This window comes from Diorhabda sublineata, chromosome 3 (genome assembly GCF_026230105.1).
Source record: "Diorhabda sublineata isolate icDioSubl1.1 chromosome 3, icDioSubl1.1, whole genome shotgun sequence".
Taxonomy (NCBI): Eukaryota; Metazoa; Arthropoda; class Insecta; order Coleoptera; family Chrysomelidae; genus Diorhabda; species Diorhabda sublineata.
Genome location: NC_079476.1, coordinates 27707737 through 27727836, shown reverse-complemented (window position 1 = coordinate 27727836; position 20100 = coordinate 27707737). Strand labels below are relative to the sequence as shown.

Genomic DNA, 20100 nt, shown 5'->3' with positions numbered 1-20100 from the left:
CTGTAAAACAGAAAATATTTTAAAAGTTTTCAGCATTGCTATAGTAAATAATTATATATACTTATAATAAACGCAGTTTCAAGAATAAAAATTGAATTACGTATGTTGAAAAAAGTTTGGGAGGAAAATGCAGTTTCCTCAGATTGGCTCAACAAATTGTAGATTTTGATATAAATATAAGCTTGTTTCAAAATCTCTGGTCTCTCAACTAATTGCGAATATCACGGTCCTGACGGCTAATTTACTGATTGATAAGGTAATAATCTGAGAATTTAATTAACCCCTAACTTAATAAAACAAAATTATCATAATATGTCAATGTCATTTGTAAACAAATTAAACTCAGAACAGCAATTTTTAATCTGAATAGATCTGAAAAGACCAATAGGCAAAATTAGAATAAAAAAAACTTTTCTCAAATTATTGACAGATTAAAATTTTAAAATTTACATTTGCACCAAATTTTTTTGACAAATTAAATCAAAAGATTTTCAATCAAATTAAAAGTAGAAAAGTATTGAACTAAGAAAGCCAAATTGTGACCAAATATAAATCAAGAAAAGCCAGTATGTTTTCAGATTAGACTTTAAAAAGCCAATTATTAACCAAATTGAACCATGAAAAGGTATTATCACTGAAAACCAAAATGAGTTAATTTTTTAGTTAGAACTCAGTCAAGCCGTTTTTGACAATATAAAACTAATAAATACTAATATCTAACCAAATAAGCCTAAGAAAACTAATTTTCTATGGTAAAAACATATTTTATTACCATATTATACCAGGAGGAGTTAATTTAGCTTAATCAAATTCAAAAAAGCCACTTTTTGATAAAATTGAACTAGGAAAAGCCAAAATGAAACATCAAGAATATATTTTTCAAATAATTCATTACTTTTTAAACTAAATCTAGAATAAAAAAAATGAATAAAAGGGTAAAGAACTGAGAAATGGTGAAAATAATCTGCAGCATCATTTCTACTACATCATTTATTAATTGATTTGATACTTACATACAGCATTAGCCCTCGCTAAAAGCATACTCATTTTGATGATAGGTGAAAGTGGTTGAGGTTGAGCCGCAGAACCTGACTGGAAAAATTTGAGGAGAAACCTGTCATTATCCCTATGGAGAATAATAACTGCTTCTTCTAGAAGTAAAATATGAACTGGTACGACTGGTTTATTAGGCCGCCTCAATTGCATACCACCTTCTAAAATTAACCTGAAAAATGAAAGTTAAATAATTCTAAAATCATAGGATTTATTCCAAATTCAAAAATTCATAATATAATATGTAACAAAATTCTGACATAAAATTGTAAAAATGCTACTAGGAAGTTGGAAAATTATCGAGTTCACATGAATTGTTGTTTATAAGTACTATTACTAAACTTTAGGAAGGCCTTATCAGTCCTATTTGCTTGGGTAAACCCCATAGTAGTCTTCTTTATAAATCCGGATTGAAGACTCTGTCGGTATTGTATCTGTGATAACTCCGACTTCTATCAGGCTTTAAAGAGTGTTTGACGCCTCTCTACCTAGCTGTAGTATTTCCCAGTCTATGAGATTTGACTCACCTATAAACATTTTGGTTTGTTGGCTGTTTTCCGGAAAGAAATTACAAGATTTGTTGTTGTCCAGTAAAAATTTGGAAAATTTTATTCTTCCATATGAATTTATGAAATTTGTTTTGCAGTAAAATTTTTAAAAGAATTTGATTTCCAGCAAAAATTTATGAAATTATTTTATTTCTTTTATAGTTTTTGTGTTATTTTCGCATTAATTGTATTGACTATGTATCGTAAACAAATAAATTAACTTAAAACAACTATCCTGTCTTGGACAGGGCATTCAATTTAATAATGAAAGAGGTGTTCTTAGGAAAAAAATATGCATTTGCCTAAAGCTGTAAAGAAAATTCCGCTTAATCATAATGCAGTTCTTCTCATAGCCTTCCATTTAATAAAGTGTCTTTTTCTGTTTCTCAGAAAAACATTTAAGCACAACAATAGTGTAGAGCATTGTTGTTAAACATCACACAAAATCATTGCTGAATCTTAAAATTTATATAAAAAAATGTTTATCTCAATCTAAGTATTGTTGCTATAGATTGTGTAGATGAGTGCCGGGATAACCCTTGTGAAGTTTGCTCTGCCATTGCTGAAGCTGTTCCAGAAAGTTTAATTCAAAAAGAAAATGTGTGCAATAAATTCCTCGTAACAACTCTCAAATAAGTCCAATTGCTCGCATATTTTGTATTGTTTATCATGGATTTCCTAAACAAATAATTCACATTCCACAGATTGCCGTATATTTTAATTTGAGTTGATCGAAATTAATTAATGGAGAAATTATAAAAAAATTTAAAAAATATAAGATTGGTATTTAGTCATAGGAAAAAAAAGGGTTATAGTTAAATTAGTTGGCGATAAGTAGCCTTTGCGCACATTGGCCTTCTGATAGGTCCGTTGTGCTTCTTTAAAACTACCAAAGGCCAATGTCTATTGATAAAACGTTTTTTGACATTTTATTTGATAGCCTTATCCCAAATACTGATTTTGAGTTGTAGTAAATCACAACATATAGTGACATACCTAAATTTCGTTAAATCAAAAGTCCTAAATTCTTGTGCTATGGGCTGTTCAGATCTCTCAAAACCACTAGTATCCAAATGTTTTTGTATTTCTTCCAATCTGTGTTTATTATGTGCCAGTTTAGCCGCTTCGTTAACGTGATTTAAAATATCTTTAGACATTTGGTGAGCTTTTTTCAAATTGGAGAGCTCCTCTTGTTGCTGTACTTGATCACTATACGTGTTTGTTTCCAAGCTATGGATCAACCTCTCTATGAGTAGTGGGTACTTTGAAAGCCTCTGCATCTGTGTTGGCAAAATTCCTTGGAAAGGTAACCGTCTAAAAATACAAGAAAAAAAATCAGTAGTAATAATAGAATAATAATATAATATGAAGATATATAGTCAATTATAGTTGATGTTTAATGTTCATTTGATGGCTCTGTAGATCAAATTTTAAGTAAGTTAATAGTTTGAAATGTGATTCTTTCTTTTGAATTTATAGAAAGCATCTAAGCTTAAAAAATTTACCAGCCACATTTCATAGAGTCAGGGATGAAATGTTAAAACAATTGCAGGAAATCTGTTTAGTATACATGGATATTATAATTTTTAGAACAAGTTTGCAAGAACACATTCAAAATTTACAAGCAGTATTTTACAAATTAAGATAAGCTCATTTGAAAATCCAATTGGATAAATGTGAATTTTTATGGAAAGAAGTGGAATTTCTTGGACACATTGTTATACCGGAAGGAATTAAACCAAATCTGAGAAAGATTAAAGCAATAAAAAATTTTTCTATACCACACACACAAAAACAAATCAAATAATTTTTAGGACTCTTAGGATATTACAGGAAATGTATTAAGAATTTTGCGAAAATAACAAAATTAATGAAAACATGCTTAAAGAAAGATAAAAAAGTAGATCATACAAAAGAATTTATTTAAATACTTGTAAACAATTATTAACTTTAGAACCTATATTAGCATATCCTGATTTTAACAAACAATTTGAATGGACCACTGATGCTTCAAAATACGCAATAGGTGCAGTTGTATCACAAGATGGACATCCGATTTCACACGCCTCAAGGACTCTAAATGATACAGAAGTGAATTATTAGACCATTGAACAAGATTACTAGCAATAGTATGGGCTTGTAAATATTTTAGACCATACCTATTCGGAAGAGATCTTGTAGCCGATCCATTATCAAGAATTAAACCAGATTGTGACATGAATGCTTTAGAAACAGAATCACTAGATGTTAACATTGATCTCTAAATACCTATAAAAATCAGATATTATTAACATGTAGCGAAGTGAGCAGTATAAGAGCAAAAAGAGAGGAATATTTCGATCACATACGTTTGTTTGCAATCTTATCAAGAAGAGATTTAGAAAATAATATAATTCAATTGTACAAAAATATTTTTAAAATGCTGCAACCAAATTTGTTTATTGTATAAATGTTGTTAAGGATGTTTTGACCATTGAAGAACAAAAAGAAGAGATGGAGTATTATCATATGTATAAAAGGACATAGAGAAATTAATGAGCTTAAAAATTCATTAAGTGCAAAATATTATGGCCGAAAATGTCAGAAGATATGGAAAATTTCGATAACAATTGTGAAATATGTCCGAAGAATAAGTACAATAGAAATCCCCCAGTAATTCAATTTAGTTTAGCCCCAACAGCAAATAAACCATTTGATCATATACATATCGATGTTTGCAAAATAGGAAATTATTCTTACTTAACAATAATAGATGCATTCTCTCGGTACAGTCAAGCATATCCTATTTCAAGTGTAATTGGAGTTTCCATTCTTGATAATCTATTAAATTATATTACTCATCACGGTTTACTGTATAAGATAACTGCTGATTGTGATTTAGAGTTCAAGAATAATGACCTGCAAGACTTTTGTAAATTGCATAGAATTGAATTACATTATATCACAGCAAAAAAAATCACCTGTCGAAAGATTTCATTCCAGTGTGATTGAACTTATTCGTTTTTTAAGAGAAACAAATAAAGATGTGACACCAGATCAATTAATGAAACATTCAATTCATTCCGTTATCCAATTCATACTCTTTGAAATAATTAAAGGTCATATAAATAATCCAGATGATCCTTTCGATTTAGACGACCATTTGGTAATATCACACTATATCCAGAATCACAAAGAAGCTTCAAAATTATTATATGATAAAATTAAAGATAAAAACTGAAGTAAAAGAAATGAAAACATAACTGACTCACCCTCATATTCAAACCAAGAAATACCATATATTAGAACAAAATTTAGAGATAAAAAATTACCTAAATTTAAAAAGGCTGAAATTACAAAAGACTCTGGTATACATTTAGAAATAAATAAAGGAACTTATCATAAAAATATAATCAGAAAGCCTAAAATTAATTCTAAAAAATTGTTACAGAAAAATGAAATTGGTAATGTTAATGATACTAATGATTTACAAGATTAAAACTGAAGATGCAGAAATCACACAAATAAATTTGTTGTTACCAGTAAATTTAGGACCATGTAGATTTATATATTCTAAATATAGTTTTATACATTATATAGATTTAAAAGATATTAATAAGCAAACAGAAAATCTAAAACAATATTTTTATACTTTAAGAAATAGTGAACGCAACAAATCCTATTTCATACCATAACTTAGCTGAACAAATGATGAACAGAACAAAACTGTTAATTGACATTTTAGCTAGAAAATCAGAAAATATTTATCCACATATTAGATTAAAAAGAAGTTTAATAAATGCTATAGGAAAAATAGATAAATGGCTTTCAGGAACTCTCGATTCAGATGATGAAGAAAGCTACGATAAACGCGATAAATGTTTTACAGCAAAATCAGAAAAAAATAATTCATGAAGTAAATCTACAAATATCATTACATCAACAAATAATTCATTAATATAATAAATCAACCCTATAATATAATCAACAAAAACTTCATAATAATTTGTCCACTTATATCGCATTATCCAAGATAAAAAATATTGATACCTTCTCAACCTTACTTGGCCAAAAATCCAGAAGTAATTTTGATTAAAGAAAAATGTCCCGTTTTGGAAAAAAAAAGATTGCAAAGAAAAACTTAAAGTCAAAGACAATTATACTATAGAAATGTTAAATGGCTACTCTCTTACAAACTGTTTTGTTAGTGATGTCAGGAAACTATAGTAGAACAAGTGACAAATAGTGAAATTTTATTAATTCCAAATTTAGAAACTAAAGTGTTATCCAAATGTGCTTCGGACCGTTATTTAGAAATAAAACATCCATCAATTATTAGAATTCCAAAAAATTATAGTATTGAAATAGAAAACGAGATTTTTTTAACTAATACACAAATTAAAAGAGAAAAATCAATAATCTTACCAAAATTAGATTTTAAGTTTACAAACAATCAAATGTACAATACACCGAATTAAAGTAAAATATATTTTCAGAAACTTTACGGAATAGATAAAATTTTAAAAAACATAAAACCGATTCATGAAATACAAAATCCACAAACCCTTGAGTCAATTGGACTATTTTCAGTAATAGTAATAACTTGTGTAATTATTTCAATATTTTGGTTACTTCGAAAATTTAAAGGAACATTCTTAAGAAATCAGAAAATTTTAGAAAAGAAGAAAGAAGAATGAATATTTGAAGAAAGAAAAAAAGCACACAACAGGATCTGAAAAATAACTCCGTTATTTTTCATTATTACGAAGGGGTTACGTGGGGTTACGTGGAGAAAAATTTATATTATTCTAAAAATTAATACGCAAAAAGATCATATTCTGTAAACATGTATCAGCATTTACTTTAATATAAAAATAGGATTGTTGTAAACTCTTTCAATGAATTTTATTAGTCAACTCAATCATTGAGATTAATTAGATTAATTCAGTATTAGTGAAATTAAAAATTGTTTTTTGTTAATAAAGTTTTTAAAAATAAAGTTTCAAAAGTTAAATATATAATTTTCTGGTACTTTTTCGGTTATGGCTTTTCCTGTGCCCATAACCTGTTAGTTTTTTATGTTTGTATATTTTGTATTTTATTCTTTTATCAATAAAGAGTAGTGTAGTACACAGTGGAGCTTTTTATTATTTTTATTTTATTAAAAACTTTGTTACAAGAATCTTGAAACATCTCATTAAGCTCACTGCTAAGCTAACTACTAGGAGTGAGGTCACTAAACATTCTTCCTTACAGTGACATGTAAATAGTGGTCCATTTAATCTAAGCTTTGTATTGGCAATCTGATTAGTGATTACAATTTGAATACATAATAATAAATATTATAATACTAATGAATGATAAACTTACAAATTAAATAAATTAAATTTTTGGTGGGATTTAATTGTAACTCAAATATGAATTTAAATATTAGAAAAATAAACTACAATACCTGCATTGCCGTTTCTTTTCACATTCAGCCAAAACAGCATCAAATTTGGAGTCCCTTTCCCGCCTTTTCTTAATAAATTCTAATGCCATCTGCTGTCTTTCACAAAATTTAGCTGCAGCATTTTTCAACAGCTCTCCATATTTTTCTCCAAACATATTTGCTAACAGAGTACCCACTTCTCTCACGATGGGTTCTTCTCTTCTTTTCTTCCTCATTTCTTTGTTAAATTCGGTATGGAGATCTAAGATTTCTTTAATATTTGCAAATATTAAATTAAGTTCATCTGGTTTTAAAGTATGGCTCTCTAATATTTTCTTGTAGAAGATACAGTAGAGAACTTTTAGGTTTGTAACATGCGAATTTTCGGTAAGGAAGAGTTCTAAAAAAGAAAGCACAATATATTACCACCAATGATTAAGAACAGCATTCAGGTATGATAAAATCAAATAGAAAAAATTCGTTCCAGTGATTTTGAGTATACTAAATTCAATATATTTGCTTTTTTACTTCTCAGCATGAGGTTACTTCTTAAGGCACATGACATTTTAGTGGATTAGGGAAGGAGGGATTAAAAATGTCAAATAATTCTAGAAATACATCAAAATAACAGTTAGACATGAAAATGCTAATTGCCATTTGCAAAATTAACTCATCTATTTAAGAAAGAATTGGAAAGTTTTGTAAAATTCTATAAGTATTGATGGAAATTCTAGAGGTATTGATAATATTAATACCGAATGGTTTACTCCCATTGTACCAATATACACAATAACACTATATGACTTCAGTAGTGATAGTTATAAATTATGATAATAAAAAAACACGAATAAAAGGCAAAAACCAAAATCATTAGATATATAAAAGTAAAAGTTTACAAATATTTTGTATCAACTTAGTGAATTAGCAATATTACATAATTACAGGACAAAATTTTTACCACCAGAGGTATTCATACTACACAGAAAATCATGAGACAGTAAATTATATATAATAGGAGATTATACGATGGAAATGAAAAGTAATTTATTTTTATATTTATTTTTTCCTTGAATTAACATAGATTTTTCTAATTAGTAGGTTTTTTAGTAGTTAAAAAGAATTAAATAATTAACTAAAAATTCTATTTCAAACTATGGCAGATAGATATTTGTACTTTTAACAAATATATTCAAATCAATGGTCAATGGTGCAGTGGATAAGTGTGCCCGCTTGGAACTCAGTAGTTCCGAGTTCAAAACTCTCGGGTACCAAGGATTTTATTGTAAAATTTTAATACTGGTTTTTTTATTTGCAGGCAGCAGTAGCTACAGGCATAGCAGGGGCATGTCGTAGAGAGAGAAGTTGTGAAAGTTAAGAACCAATAATTTATAGGATTTAAATTCAGCTTTACATGGGAAATTAGATAACACAAAAAAGCCAAGAATGTTCACAGTGACGGGAGAATTTTATGAGATATATAAAAAATATGCTGCTCTTCGACCGATTGATTTGCCCGTTTCTTTTTAAATTACTAACACGGAAAATGTACTAGACAGGTAGTTGCCAATAATAAATTCGGTAATATGGCTAAGACGATTGCAATTTTTTTTAATTAGAAAAACCCCATCTATAGACAGGTCACTGCTTCAGACGTTCTTCGGCAACAATTTTTGTAAATGCAGGAGGGAACACATTAACCTTATATGAAGCGCTATGAAGGATGGCAATCCAGTACCGTGGCAGAAGGATACGTCGAATACTCTATTTAAAATAAAATTAACTTTGCCAATAAAATCCATTGGAACACCACTCGAACCCTTTACAGAAATGGAGACAGAAAATACACCGTATATGAATGATCAACCTTCAACATCTAAAATTAATATAACATAATAAAATGAAATGACATTACGGGTTTAACTATACAAAATTGTAAAAATTTCACAATCAACTACAATTTTTAATAATATTAACAGGTAAGAGGATAATTTAGTATTATTTTGGTTTTACTAATCATAAAAATAAACATAATTTTCATTACTTTTATTCTTTCAATTTGTGCAGTTGTAGAAACAGTGTACAACAAAGTACTTTTCTCACTCGTGTGTTTGCGACACTCTTGAGAAAAGTTTGCACTTGTTGCACAATATACTATATTTTCTTGAAAATAATTAGAATCAACTGGGGTAATTTAAAATCAAATACATTTCAACACACATTTGATAAATTGTTGTATACAAAAAATAAAAACATACCGTTTATCACATCTTGTCTTTTCTTCTCGTGAGGAGGAAGATTTTTCAATTCCTCTAAACTTTCCCATTGTTCGTGTTCGATATCACTATCCGATTCTAAGGTACTTCTTCGCGCATTATCTTGTATGACAGCGTCCACACTATTACTGGGGCTTTCCGAAAGTCTGCCACTGAAAAATTTTTTTGAATCATATGTTACCAATTTAAATGTAAAATATCAATGGTGAATATAGAAGTAGAATATTTTAAATTATGAAGTTCGTCAAATTATTTAATTATTTTTCAATTAAGCATATTGTATATGAAAGTTTTCATTCTTAAGTCCTATATATACTATATCCTATAGTAACTGAACGTTTAATTTCGAATTTATGTGAATGTTAGTGTTGCAAAATGCTAGATACTTATTCAAATTCGGAATAAGCAAATATGGTGTTTGTTTATGGTTTCTGTAATGGAAATGCTACAGCTGCTGCTGAAGAATATCGTCAACGATTTCCACACCAAAAATATCGTGATAAAAACGTATTTATTAAGAGTTTTTAACAGATTGTGCGAGACTGGTAAGCTTCCCAGTGCTAACGTATCATCTGAACACGCTACTCGACAAGGTTTGGTAGAAGTAAAAAATATTCTGCATCTTGTAGAAGAAGATGTAACTACTAGCTCACGGAGAATGCCACTCGATTGAGAATTCCAAAAAAAAAGGGTGATAAACACACTCTACAAACAAGGCTTATATCCTTATATAAATAATAATCATCGTGTTATATCGAGTATAATTTTTACGGATAAAACTACATTTACCCGTGATGGCATTAATAATACTCGTAACTATCATGTATGGTTGGATGAAAATCGCCACGCAACAGTCGAAAGCAATTTTCGGTTTTTTGTAAACGTGTGGTGTGGTATGGTTGACAGTTATTTAATTGGCCCTTTCATTTTGGAGAATTGTCTCACAGGAGACAACTACCTAATTTTTTTAAAAATGAGTTACAAGGCCTACTAGAGGATGTTCCTGTAAATATTAGAATGCAGATGTACTATCAGCACGATGGAACACATGCACATGTCGCTCGTCAAGTCAAGCAACATTTGGACTAACGTTTTCAAGGGCGTTGGATTGGCCGTGGAGGTCCCATTAATTGGTCTACAAGATCTCCAGACCTCCCACCACTAGATTTTTGTTTATGGGGCTGGATGAGAAATGAACTCTACAAAATAAAAGTGGACACACGGGATGCACTAATTAGACGAATTGAGAATACCGCAGCCCATATTAAAGAAGAAAGAAATGAATCAATTGGGATTACAACAAACACTCTTCGTAGACGAAGCAGAAAATGTTTAGGAGTCAATGGCGGTATTTTTGAACATTTAATGAAAGAGCGCTATGATTAAGAAAATTTTTATGTGATAATTTTTTATTTGTTAATATGCTATAACTATATAAATGAAAATCGGATAAGAGCATATGAGTTTTTTTACATTATTTTCACGTGTATAATACACTCCTAGAGTTTGGTGCGCTCCTCCCCCCTCACCCTGTATTTATATAATACTGCATCTAAATGTTCTTGATTTTAGGTCTCTTCCGTTTCAAAATTAGTTTTTTCTTTGATAGTAAAGAAAAGTCGAAACCTCAAAATTTATCTTTCTTTTAAAAACTATCAAAAAAAACTAATTTTTTTGAAACAGAACAGACCTAAAATCAAGAACATTTAGATGCATTAATATATCAAAAGGTCTAATATATAATTTTTATAAGCTTTAATAATATCAAAAATCACCGGAAATCTCATTTAATTATTGTAAGTAGAATTTTATTATTGTTACACATTTATAAATATTTCTTATATTCTATTTGACCATAATTTCAGTTCCAGACGATGAATACATAAGTATTAGAAAGCTAGGAAAATATATTAAAGTTAGTCCACTTTGGTGTTTCCTTGCTACGTTCCCAATAAAAAATTACCCATAATATAGCTGGCAAAGCCTTCTTTACAATTCTTATATATATATAAATTAAACATATTCGGTATACAATTATGAAAACACATCATCTCCTAATTTAACAATTAGTCAGATCATCAAAATAATGTATCCTGCCACATATGCTCTGAACTCTTACACAATATTTCTAAAAGATACCAACAATGTGAAGTTTTTATCTATACCAGATGAGAGTTATTTTGTAATATTCTATAGATAATATTGTTTTTATTTATAAGACTATTAAATATAAAAAGTATATATTTAGGTTGCTTAAATATACGAGGATGTATTGATATCTAGTTAGCCTAGACCAGTTCCATTAATAAACAAAATATTGCGTTACCATAGCAACGAACAATAACTTATTAGAAGTGTCAGTGTAAAGTTTGACGTCAAAAAAGTAAATCAGAGTTACGCAATAAATTGGAAGAAAAAACATCTCCACCAAAATTGTGAATTTAAAAAGGTTACCAATCGGGAAAGCCAGTTAATGTGTCAGTCCCCGAAAATATTGATGCAGTTCATGACATGATTTTATCAAACCGTCGAATTGGGCTAAAACGGATATCTGAAGCACTGAATATTTCATACGAACGCGTTCATCATATAGTTCACGTCAATTTGGATGTGAGAAAAATTGCTGCAAAATGGATCCTGAAATGTTTGAATGTTGACCAAAAGCGTGTAAGGGCAGAAGATTCGCGTTCGATCTGTGCTCGATTTGAAAACAATGTAGACTTCGTAAACCGAATTGTTACTATGGATGAGACTTGGGTACATATCTACGATCCAGAGACAAAGCAACAATCTATGGATTGGCAACACTCTGGTTCACCAAGACCTAAGAAGTTTCGTGTCCAAAAATCTGCTGGAAAAGTTCTTGCTTCGGTTTTTGGGATTGCCATGGAGTAGAACAATAACTGGAAATTACTATTCGACATTACTGACCACTCTACGGGAAAAAATTAAAGAGAAAAGACGCGGAAAAATATCCAAAGTTGTTTTGTTTTTGCAGGACAACACCCCTGCACACAAATCTCATTTGCCATGCAAAAAATTCGAGATTTAGGGTTTGAATTACTAGAACACCCCCCTTATTCACTGTCGTAAATTTTTTTCCAAAGAGGAAGTGCTAAAAGTTGTCGAGGTGTTGTTTGCAAAAAGAAACAATTTTTTTTAAAAGTTTAGGGAAGTTGCAGGTTCGTTGTAGTAAAAAGTATCCAATCAAGAGGAGAACTTGTTGAGTAATAAAATATTTTGACATTGAAATTTTGTTTGGTTCTATAGTAAGCTAAGAATTTTTCAATATATCCTCTTATAACACAAAAAATTCACCTTGATAATCTTTATCCGGGGTATTTCTTCATTCATGTGACAAAATTTAGTGATTGTCAATATAAAATAATGCTCAGATAACAAAATTTTCTCAGCTCACTTTTGTAGAAGATACAATGTGTGACTAAAATTGAGTTTCAATTTTTTTTCTCAAATTTATATAGAAATTCAAGAAATCAAGAACATCTAGATGCACTAATATATCAAAAGGTATAAGAAATAAGAAATATGATTTGTTGCATGGAATTTTAAAAATTTCAAGTTTCTATTTTTGCTTAAATTTTCGAAGGTAGTAGAAATGCTATGCTTTTAAGGGGATATCACTGAAGAAAAAAAAATTTATCACTGCAAAATATGCGAATAGATATGGAAGCAGGTGTAAAATTTTTTGTTTTATCTACAAGTTCCTCTTATGGCAGGTGTGCGAAACATTTTTAAGTTCGTGTTTCAAATTTTGCAAACGATAGTCATGTTTATTCGTATTAACTATCTACCAAATCGAATAAATTTAATAGTAAAAGCTTCGATGAACTTACTTGCAGGATATACTGGAATTTGAGGAGCTTCCTGAATCGGTGTTTGAAAAAGCTGGATGCCGTTCCAAGTCGACGTCGCCACTACGAAATTCAAATAATGCTAGTTTACTTTTATGGGAAATACATAATATAATAAAAAATGGCAGTGGAAAACCTCTATAAATCAATCCAAACAAAACATATTTACGACAAATCACTCACATAATTTAAAAACCGATGTAATAAAAAAATAATTAAAGCAGTATTTATTATAGAAAAAAAATGATGATGGAGTTAGTAACTTTCTAAAGATTACTTAATATTACATTAGTTAAGGTAATTCTTAGCAAATTACATTTGCTGATTAACTTTTTATCTAGGTTATCACAGATTTGTCGTGCAATATTGAATATTTGAAATGGAAAAAACCAGCGATTTATATGCAAAATATATTTTTCCCACTCACTTGGTACGAAACACATTTATTACATAAACGTTTAGTTTGGACATTTACCGTTAAAAGAGTAAATTTCATTGTTGATTTAAATAAAATTACACCTCCGCTACTGAATAAAATACAATAATGGAGGAGGCGTAAATCAAATGACGGTATTTAATAAGATTAAAACTAACTGAAATCGTGAAAGTAAACAAAACCTAAGGTTAACTCGAAATTAACTCGAAGTTTCTCTGAGTAATTATAATGAATTGAACTTTACAAATTGGTACTCTGGTAATATAACAGGTGCACTGAAAAGTCCGTGGCTAGCATAGAAAAACTCTTTTTTATATAGAATTTGATTTTATTGTACTATATAGTTGTCTTCAACGATTATAGCGGTCATACAATTTTTTTATGCCACTTTTATAATACGGTTTGTCTTTAGCATTAAAATAGGTTTCAGTTTTGGCGATAACCTCTTCATCAGCGCAAAATTTCTGTCCAACAAGCATACTCTTGTGGTATGAGGACAGGAAAAAATTGCTGGTGGCCAGATGTGGAGAATACGGTGGATGCGGAAGCAATTCGAAGCACAATCCATCCAGTTTTAGCGTAGTTTTAATCTTCAAATAGACTTTTACGTATTTCCACACTTTGGAGTTGGTTCATCATGTACTCATCACGATCGATTGGACTCACGATTGAACAGCTCCAAACAGTGCTCAGAATAATCAATTTATTGTTGTTTTTGGTGGATTGTGTGCTCGTGCCTCACCCACTTTGGACAAAGTTTTCCCATACACAAACATTCATTCAAATCAGCTTCACTTTACTGTGTGTATCGACCTCGATGCATATTTAGTCTCGTTTCATTTCAAACTTAGTAAACCACTTGTCAACGATTGATTCTTCCAGAGAAAAGTCCGAATAATGTTCATCGGGCCAAGCCTTCGATCGATTTTTTTATGCAAAAAAGCAAGGCTTTATTAACACACGAAATTACATTTTATACACAAAAGTTGCTTCTATCAAAATGTTAAAGTCACAAACTAATAGTACGACAGCTATCAAATTTATACACGTGTCTTTTGAAGATTAAGGCTGCCTAACTGGAAATAAAATGGATTTAATACCAGTAGCTATGTGCCAGCCTACGAACTTTCCAGATCACCTAATATACTTAACGAAAAAGTACGGATATTTTTATAACTATACGTGTTTTTAGCTCTAATCAATCAAAAAAATATGATACGACAAGTTATAGTTGACAAATGGAACAAACAAAGAAAGCATTGTAATTGAAAGAAATTGAGGACGAAATCAAAAAGAAAGAAGCTCTACGATACGAACTCATAAATGGTAGAACATTATCAATCTACCCGAGAAAGGACAAACAAATATTGCAATTTAAGGGAATTGCAAACAGAATAATCGATTTTTATTTCGTTTCAAGATACTTTTTCCAGCTTTCAGAGCTGATTTAAGCACGGCTCTGATTAACGTCCTAATACTGAATCATGTAAATTCAAATTAATTGTTACAATATTATGTAAAAGACGTTTTTTTATTGGCTATAAATAAAATTATGTTTTAACTAGACCAACATATTGCCACATTTAATCAATGCTACATTTTTATATACTTCCTGCGTCGTAAATTTGCTAATTTAGTTTGGTTTAAATTATGTTTTTAGTTATAATGATTCCTTAAAATTCTTCAGCAACAAAATTACTAGAGTCCCCATTTCATTTTCTTTTTAGACTTGAAACGAAATCTTTTCGTAAATATTCGCACTAACAGCGAATGAAAGAAAAGTTTGCATGCAGATTAAAATGAAACGAAAAAAGAATTTAGCAAAAGTTCAAAACATTCGACTTCTAAGTATAACAGCTATCTTTTTCGGATTAATAAAAATTATTCAATTAATACTATGTCTCGAAAAATTGGTTGTTTTAGCATGTCACCTTAACTTACCAGTTTTATGATGTATTTCAATTTATAGATAATAGATAGTACACTAACCGCGCACTCATAATTTAACTCAAGGTTACCTTACCTTTAATTTGTAAGCAACACGAACAGTTTAAATATTCAAACGGTTTTAGAATAATGTTTAAAGGATTTTTTATGTTTCTCTCTCTCTCTCTCGATGACAAAAATGAATTATATTTAAATTTAAATTCAAGTATTTTACAAATGAAGTAGAAAATATGTTTTCACGGCAAAAAACGGAGTGATTTTTTACAAAAACTTTCAGTTACGTGCAAATGTCCATAGATACAAAAAACAAATATAAGGTACAAAATAAAATTAGATTGAGATATTGAAGCATAACGATAGTATCTTGAAAACTTGCTTGACACGGAAATAATGAAAACAACAAGAAATGGTTGAGTTGAGTAAAATCAACATTGGAGGGCTGACTCCTATTGTCTCAACCTATTAAAGTCTGCGTACAGTAGAAGTCCGCATACGAGAGTATCAGTATGTAAATTATTCGTGTGGAGAAATGCGCGGTGATCAAATACTTGTTCACAAAGTTTTGGTGAATATGCTTGGGGATTCTACAAAGTGATATGATAATAGTGAGAAGATGGTATCGGGAGGTTAAATATGGTAGAGTATTTTAATGCAGTTTAGACAAGACAAAGAAAATGTTCTTTCAAGATTAGTAGCTAGGTTTAAGTCATGAATCCATTACTATGATGAAGAGACCAAACTTCAGTGTAAGGAGTGGAAACATCGAGGTTCATTACCGTCAGTATTTTGTTACGGTATTTTGTGATGCTCAAACGTAATTTTAGTAGATTACTTGTAAAAAAGAGATAGCACAATTTCAGGTCAAGCGATAAAAGAAAAACGCCAGAAAAAGTTGCGCAAATATGTTATTTTACATCAGGATAATGCAACCTCCCTCGAATTATTTGGCGTCCGCTAATTTTTCAGATTCAAACTGATGGTTACAAAAGTTTAGGAGGTTGAGCAATCTTTCTTTTAAGACACATTAAAAATTCTAAAACATCGATGTAAAATGGGCTAAACTGATTAGAAACTAATTATTATTCAATCAGAAATATATGCAATTGATGAAAATTGTGGACAGTTCAACCTAAATTGAGATGCCTGAACAAGTCAATGAGCTAGGTAATAAGAATAAAGGTACTCTTCAATGGGTTCTGGGATACACTAAAGTGGAGGGAAATGAAGTAGTTAAGACTTGCCGAAGTAGGGACGGATAAACCCTTCCAAGGACCCTCTTGTGGAACATATTAGAAAAGAAGTTATTGCAATAATCTACAGGGGTTGAAGCAGGCAAATATATTCCAAAGAAACTATAACCTGAAGTCGGTTGGTAGTGAAATCAATAGATTAGATGTAAACATTGAGTATCACAAGTGCAGCAGAAAATCTTTTGGGATCGCAGTGTATATTACACAATAATTACAACATACATACATCGGTAAATAGGAATATCTTTGTAAATTTCTTATTGTAAGTGGGACAGAGCAAATTATCAGAACTCGTATTTATCATAATATAAAAACACGTGTTGTCCCTAAAGATAAATTAGAGTAAAATGCTTCTAAAATTAAAATTGTACAAGTTGAAAAGTGTAGACGAGTAAGTATTAAGAATAGCTGGTCTATGTATGATCTTGGCAAATGCCCAAGTTTTTTCTGTTTTTGACTATTAATTTGTCGAGGTTAATATTGAGGAAAAAAACTACGTTTGACAATTAAGTCAGCAATATCATAGACAGATTAGAAAGAATTCTGTATTAAGTATGAACCTACATTGTATTTGAATGTCTTTTAATATTTAGTGTCAGATTAATATCATTGTTGTCTAAAAACGAGTTGGTATTCTACAAATTACTCAAAGAAAAACTGTGTCCATTTATCTTTACGAAATTATGACCATAATATATTCCAGTTTTGAACACAAATCTCTAAAATAATACATTTTTTCTAAATAAATAAGAACATTTTGATGGCACTTAGCATACTCGTAAATATTCAAATATTACTCTATAATTCGTGGTGATCATATTCTTGTTGGCTATTTATAGCAATATTTTTAATGGTTTGATGATCACACTAACGGTTAGTATCGAATTACCCATACATACATATCGTTAACAGACGTTATTATGTTGAACAACGACAAAAATTTAAAGTAGGCCATTTTTCAATAGTTCAACTATGAATTAAATAATTATTGTATGAATTAACTGCATTAGGTGAGCATTGATTTATTGTCGCAATTACTGATGTAGAAAATAAATTATAGTTGCATTATATACTTGAACTCCAGCCAGAAAAATCTAACAGTTCTCATATTTTAATGTGATTTACTTGAAAACAATGTATATGTACATTTAAAATATATAAATAAACAAAAAAAATAAGGTTTAAATTTACTTAGTAGACAATCTCTAATCTACTTTCTGGATATGTTTTCCAGTAGTTGGAATTCGGAATTAGTCTCACTCATCTCTGTTTAACCGGATTCATTCGAAACTGATTCAACCTTTTATGCATAGACTTACACCAGAAATTGACAAAAGAACAAAATCCGAGAATCTCATCTTAGTATCAAAATGGACTGTGTCCCGTAACGCGTGGGGATTACATAATTGGGGTTGAAAGTGTTAATACCACAAAAAGTTTTGGTGGATATATCAAAGGAATCTGCAGTATCATGTGACATAGTCAAAAAGTGGTGTCATCAGTTTAAATGTGGTAGACAGTCGTGAACAGACGAAGATGCAAAGGGCGTACCCATACGAAAATGTTAAAAAAGTGCCTGATCTCTTGTTGTAAAAGCCACGAAAGACTATTAAACAAATAGTTGGGAGACAGTGGTATTTCATAGTACGTTACATTTACTGATGATAACATTAATTTTCCACACGATAGGTACCAAAATGGAGAATAAGAAATAGAATCGGATGCTTAAGACCTATTTTTGTAGATTGCTTATAATGCCAGTTGCAAGCGTGAAGCGATAAAAGTGAAACGCCTGGGCAAAGATGTTGTTTTGCATCAGAATAACGTACCCGGTTACAGATTCGCCATAGAAACAGCCTCAATAGTTCGGACTTCAAATTAGTAACATCAATCATATTCTCCAATTTTGTCTCCACGAAAGGTAGAGATTCTAACTAATACAGTCACTGAAGCAAAACTTGTGCGGCTTATACTAAACACACGGTTTACGCTATCGCTGCACCAATACTCACAATTACACTATCTGACGTCAAAGACTGAACATAAACTAGTCTGAAGACGGTAACTTTGTTATCGAAACACCCGTCAGATGGTGTTATTGTGAGTGTTGATGAAGTGTATTCAGTATGAATATCACCAATAGTTTCAGAAAATCAAAGTTATCTGTGTATCTTTTATCAAAGTACTTTCTCTATCAAATAGCCTAAATTAAATTCCTTAACTAGTAATCACTTTTATTTCTTTTAATTGACTAATTCATTAGCGACTATTCTTCCAAGAAATTTTATCCATTTAACGGACGTTACTAGTTTAAGAATCAATTTGCACATTAGACTTATAATAAAGTCAATATGAAAATACCAGAAGTTTTTTGTGGATATTGCATCATTTTTAAAACGAGTCAAGTTTACAAATCGGTTTTTTCCTATGGATATAAATTCATAAATCAGTTACGGTTGTAACGAAATTTAATTTATTCACAACATGAGTTATTTGTAGAGATACGATAAAATCGAAAGATGAGATTAACGTCTGATAAAGCACTCGTACACTACAATAAAAAATAAAAATTGGCAAAATTATGAGGCCTCTTTCTATTTTGTTCATTGAGAAAATAGTAATTTCAATATTTATCCTGGTACGTACTTCTTTTTCGGGTATTAGTCAAGTTTTATATATTAGGAAAAGGAAAGTGTGTATCTTTAGACCACAATACATTTTAAAATCGATAGATGAATATACATTTTATAGGAAATATTTCTAAAATTTACCAGAGCAAAAAAATCTAAAAGTCTTCACCATCATTTTTTGGATCTAAAAAAGGCCTTCGATACTGTCGACCACTCCATGCTTTTAGATACACTGGAAGATATGGGTGTAAGGGGTTTAGCTCATAATTTATTCAAAAGTTATCTAACAAACAGAACACAAAAAACTAAATTCAAAAATCATGTGAGTGAAGAGATCAAAATTAAATTGGGGCCGGTGCTTTTCGTAATTTACTTAAATAATCTATTTGAACAGGAAACAATTGGAAAAATAATCAGCTTCGCGGACGATACTGTGATTTACTACAAACATGATGACTGGTATAATCTCAAAATAAATATTGAGAGTGATCTAGGAAAACTCAAAGACTGGTTCGACAGCAGATTACTCTCAATAAACTTTGACAAAACTGTATATTTACCCTTCAGTAGTCATGAAACGTCTCTGCCAAAATACAATCTTAATATCCAACAAAATTTTAAAATAAAACCTGCAAAAAAAATTAAATATTTGGGCATTTACATTGACAATCACTTACGATG

At 30.1% G+C, this 20100-nt stretch overlaps 1 protein-coding gene across 4 annotated transcripts in view; it reads right to left on the bottom strand.

The window, feature by feature from the left end:
* The window catches only part of LOC130441850 (rho guanine nucleotide exchange factor 12), a 229572-nt gene that overhangs the window by 30270 nt on the left and 179202 nt on the right, over positions 1-20100 (bottom strand). For all 4 annotated transcript variants that reach the window (XM_056775661.1, XM_056775664.1, XM_056775662.1 and 1 more), the window contains 5 exons: positions 13139-13219; positions 9267-9436; positions 7033-7411; positions 2598-2915; positions 1014-1225 (listed from right to left, as the gene is read on the bottom strand). In XM_056775661.1, coding sequence (XP_056631639.1) covers positions 1014-1225; positions 2598-2915; positions 7033-7411; positions 9267-9436; positions 13139-13219 — 1160 coding nt within the window. The remainder of the gene's footprint in view (positions 1-1013; positions 1226-2597; positions 2916-7032; positions 7412-9266; positions 9437-13138; positions 13220-20100) is intronic.